Source organism: Rana temporaria, chromosome 3, assembly GCF_905171775.1.
Source record: "Rana temporaria chromosome 3, aRanTem1.1, whole genome shotgun sequence".
Lineage (NCBI taxonomy): Eukaryota > Metazoa > Chordata > Amphibia > Anura > Ranidae > Rana > Rana temporaria.
In genome coordinates this window covers 474,445,375-474,449,899 of record NC_053491.1, presented here as the reverse complement: position 1 = coordinate 474,449,899, position 4,525 = coordinate 474,445,375, and the positions used below count along the sequence as shown (strand labels likewise).

The 4,525-nt window shown below is 43.2% G+C and overlaps 1 protein-coding gene across 1 annotated transcript; it reads left to right on the top strand.

The window, feature by feature from the left end:
- The first annotated feature begins 3,160 nt into the window (after positions 1 to 3,160).
- Positions 3,161 to 4,004, top strand: LOC120930999 (olfactory receptor 154-like). Its single transcript, XM_040342129.1, has one exon. It carries the CDS (start codon positions 3,223 to 3,225, stop codon positions 3,967 to 3,969), a length of 747 nt encoding a protein of 248 aa, XP_040198063.1. The 5' UTR covers positions 3,161 to 3,222; the 3' UTR covers positions 3,970 to 4,004.
- Positions 4,005 to 4,525: the final 521 nt, after the last annotated feature.

Here is a 4,525-nt window from a genome sequence, read left to right as displayed (position 1 = left end):
TAGCAACGCCCCTGGTGCGGAGGTTAACAGATCATCATGGGGGGTGAGAGTCTCTGTGTCTCTTTTAGAGTTGCTTGTTCCACAGCGGTGTCAAATGGCTGTTTGGAGGGGGTCTCTTAGAGGAGTTTGGCTTGATAGCAGGTTGCTGGGGGGTCAAATCTTGAGAGATGAATCCAGGGTGCAGGAGCAGACATTCTCCATCCTGGAAGTTGGTGAAACCGCTTGATTTTTCCCTGTGATAAAACTGGAGACAGAACGGGAAGGACCAACAGTATTTGATGGATTTCTGTGCCAAAATATCCAGAAGAGGTTTTAGGGACCTCCGTTTCTGAATTGTGGTCGGGTAAATATCAGCGAAGATTTGGATCTTGTTTCCCTGTATGGAGAGGTTGTCAAGATTGTTGGTTCTTCTCATGATGTCCTCCTTCACACCATAGTGGGGCTTAACTACCACATCCCTGGTGGGGAGGTTTCAGTGCTCTGTGAGCTCTGTCCAGTTCAAGTCTGTGATCCGGGATATCAGGAAGAACGTCTTTGATGAAAAGTTTGACTGTACCCGGGATATTTGTGACCGATTCAGGGATTTCTCTGATACAGAAATTATATTGCCTGCTTCGGTTTAGCTAGCAGCTAACTTCCTTTCTAGCGGGGTCTCCCGACATGCATGCAGATGCCCTGGATCTTCTGGATGGTGCAGGGGTCTGCTGGGGGTAGGTCCCACTGATTCTAGCTGGCTTGGGGGTTGTGGAGGGCTGGAGCGGATTGGAGCTCCCGGCTACAGCGTCCTCCCGGAAGTCCTGCGCATGCGCACTCCTGAATGGAAACTTTTATCTATAATGTATGCCTTTGGAGTGCAGGGTGTCCAGCAGCGGTTTCAAATCTCGCCTGTGTTGCAGGGTGATGCTGGAGAGGTCTTGGGATATGTGAATGTATGAGCCCTGTGGGAAAGGTGGATTCTGTTCCTCACTTTTTGAAGTATTTCCTACTTCAGCTTGTAATCTACAAGGCAGCAGACTACATCCCTGGGGGGGTTCAGTTTATCTCCCTTTGGGCCTGGGAGAATGGTGGATCCGCTCCATCTCCATGGCTGTCTGCAGAACAGGCCTGTAATGGTTTCTGTTAGCTGCTCTGTTTCCACCGATTCAGGCAGACCGTGGACACGCAGGTTATGGCATCTGCCCCTGTTATCCAAATCTTCCATATGGCGCTGGAGGTCTCTTAGTTGTAGGGTATGTGTGTGTGTCTACCTTATGGGTAAATTGGTGGAGGACCATGTCATGCTGTGCTGAAATCCTCTCCACGTCCTGCACTCTGTCAGCAATGGCGTGGATATCTAGCCGCCGTTCAGCTATGGCTGCCGGGAAAATGTCCTTTATGTCCGCCGCTACTGTGCGGAGATCGCAGAGACTGGGTTGTTGTTGGTGGTGGGCAGCGTTTCCCCCCAGGCTCTTGTGTGGAGAGGGCAGGCCGCGCTCCAGTCAGCGGTGGGGCTGAGGCCTGTGACAGACCATGGCAGGAAGCCGCCATGTTGTGCCTCTGGATCTGGAACAGCTCTGGTATGTTCTGGCTCAATCCACTTTGTTGTCTACACAGATAGTGGGAGCGTGAGGCAGAGGAGGTCTGCGATGCTGTCCCAATGCTTGAAAGGCTGTCTGAATGGAAACGGGCTTCCTATGGAGGGGAGAAGATGTGTAGTGGTGGGAGATTCGGTCTCAAGCGGCCATCTTCCAGCGAGGTCAAACCATGTCCTTTTTTTGTTTTTTGAAGGACATGATTAGAGACTGATGCCGCGTACACACGATCATTTTTCGGCATGAAGAAAACATTGTTTTTCAAAAACGTCATTTAAAATGATCGTGTGTGAACTGCACATCATTTTTCAGGTTCTGAAAAACGACAAAAAAAAAATTTGAACATGCTGCATTTTTAAACGTCGTTTTAAACAATATCGTTTTTTGGGTTGTGAAAAATGATCGTGTGTGGGCAAAAACAACGTAAAATACCTGCGCATGCTCAGAAGTAAGTTATGAGATGGGAGCGCTCGTTCGGGTAAAACTACCGTTCATAATGGAGTAAGCACATTTGTCACGCTGTAACAGACAAAAAAGCGTGAATCGTCTTTTACTAACACGGAATCAGCTAAAGCAGCCCAAAAGCGAATGGAACTTCCCCTTTATAGTGCCGTCGTACGTGTTGTATGTCACCACGCTTTGCTAGATCATTTTTTTTAACCATGGTGTGTAGGCAACATCGTTTTAATGATGAAGTTGGGAAAACTTTGTTTTTTAGACATTCTGAAAAACAAAGTTTTCTTTCATGCTGAAAAATGATCGTGTGTTTGCGGCATTAGACTCTAATAAGCTTTGAAAAAAACGGATGGGCCCGTGGCACAGAGCACTGCTTTTCGATCCCACCCAGTTGTGTGACAATAGCAAATGAATATTCGCTATTGTCTTCCTGATTCTCCTCCTCTTCCTGATTCATATCCCCCATCCCAATCAGGAAAAAGGTCATGAGACCCATCACACAATTGCCCAAAAGGAGAATGGATCCTATTGGCCTCCTAGGAAGAAAAGAGAAAAGGAGGAGGGAGGAGATGCATGGCAGAAGCCGCTGTGATGCAGAGGAGGAGGAGATGCTGGGGAAGCGCCACCCGGAGGATGTGCTGCCCGATAGATGGTGTAAGTGCAGGGCTGGTGAGCGACTGACTGGAGGGGGTGCATTGTTGTTTGCCACCCCCCAAAAAATTAAGTGCTTTCCTTATGCCCAATTGGAAAACTACATATGCAAACCACCTGTGTATACCCGCAGATGCAGCCTAATACTATAAAGACATTTATTCATACATACTATTATTACTAGTATTATTTATGAGGAATGGTTAAAACTTGGCTGAATAGTAATACAGTATATGATAAACAGTTCTTAAAAAAATTGAATAAGTAATTGGAAAAAAATAAAACATTTGTTTTGCCTCCCACTGGAAAAATTGAACATAGTGGATTTTTTTCTGATTACAGACTAAATTGTTACATATTTTCATTCTATTATCAGGTGGTCTATCACAATAATGTAACCTATATTGTACTAACAGGTTTTCCAAATTTTAAATTCATAAAAATTCAATTTTTCTTGTTGCTATTTTTTATATATTGTGTTACTATTTCTGGAAATCTTTTCATTGTGGTTTTATATCATCTGAGTAAAACACTTCAGACTCCCATGTACCTCTTCATCACCCAACTATCATTGTTTGATATAATTCTGTTTACAGATATTCTTCCCAACCTTCTTTATATTACCTTACATGATGGTTGTACCATGTCTTTTGCTGAATGTATTGCCCAGTTCACCTTCTTTTCACATGCTGAGACCTCAGAGTGTTTTCTGCTGACTGTGATGTCCTATGACCGGTATTTGGCAATCTGTAAGCCTCTGCATTACAACTCTATAATGAACCAATCAAATTGCATTAAATCAGTGATTATCATTTGGGTACTGAGCTTCAAATTGGCGATGGTTAATTCTATGTCTTTGTACAGTCTTTACTATTGTGGACCAAACATCATTCATCACTTCTTCTGTGACTATCTACAAATACTTGAGCTTTCCTGCTCTGATACTTCATGGATTGACATTCAGACATATCTTGTAGGTCTCATTTGTGTCATAGCACCTTTTATGATAATTGTTATATCATATATCTATATTGTTATAACCATCCTCAAAATTAAATCAATTACAGGAAGAAAGAAAGCCTTCACCACCTGCAGCTCTCACTTGACTGTAGTGTGCATTTTTTACGGGACGCTAATCGCTGTCTATTTGTTTCCGACCAAAGGGCAACTAGATATTCTGAACAAGGTCCTTTCTCTCTTTTACACTGTAATAACTCCCTTACTTAATCCGATCATATACACGTTTAGGAACAAGGACTTTAAAAAAGCTGCTGAAAAAATAAAATCATAATTGTTTAAATTCAAAATACAAATGTGAGCGATATGAAAAATATGAAATACATTCTTCTTAGCAATCAGTCTTCTTTATGCTGGATTTATATATCATATATATATTTTTTTTTAAACAATTTTATTGAGTATTCGTCATACAAACAATGCAAAACAGTTCCAATACTGGCTGCAACCAGTAATCTATAAAGACAGGCATTGGAGCAGGTACATAGAAGGTTCAACTGATTCAGACATGGTATATTACATTAAGAACATGAGAGCAAATAAACAACTAACAAAAGTTATCTTAGGAAGAGGAAAGGCATGTATGTCATTAAAGCCAGACTAGACATCCTGGCCTAGAACAAAAGGTTGGGCAGCCAACAAGGCCAGGAATCTGAATGGGTCTCGCCCATCTCACCCACCCCTATGGGGATCTATCTGTGGGTGAAAGGAGGTCCCAGGGACAGCAAAAAAAAAAGGAGGGGGGATAGGGTGCGGTCGAGGAATGGATAGTTAGATCAGCAATTCGACACCAGTACAGCAGGGAGATCAGTAGGGGCCAAAGGATCTGC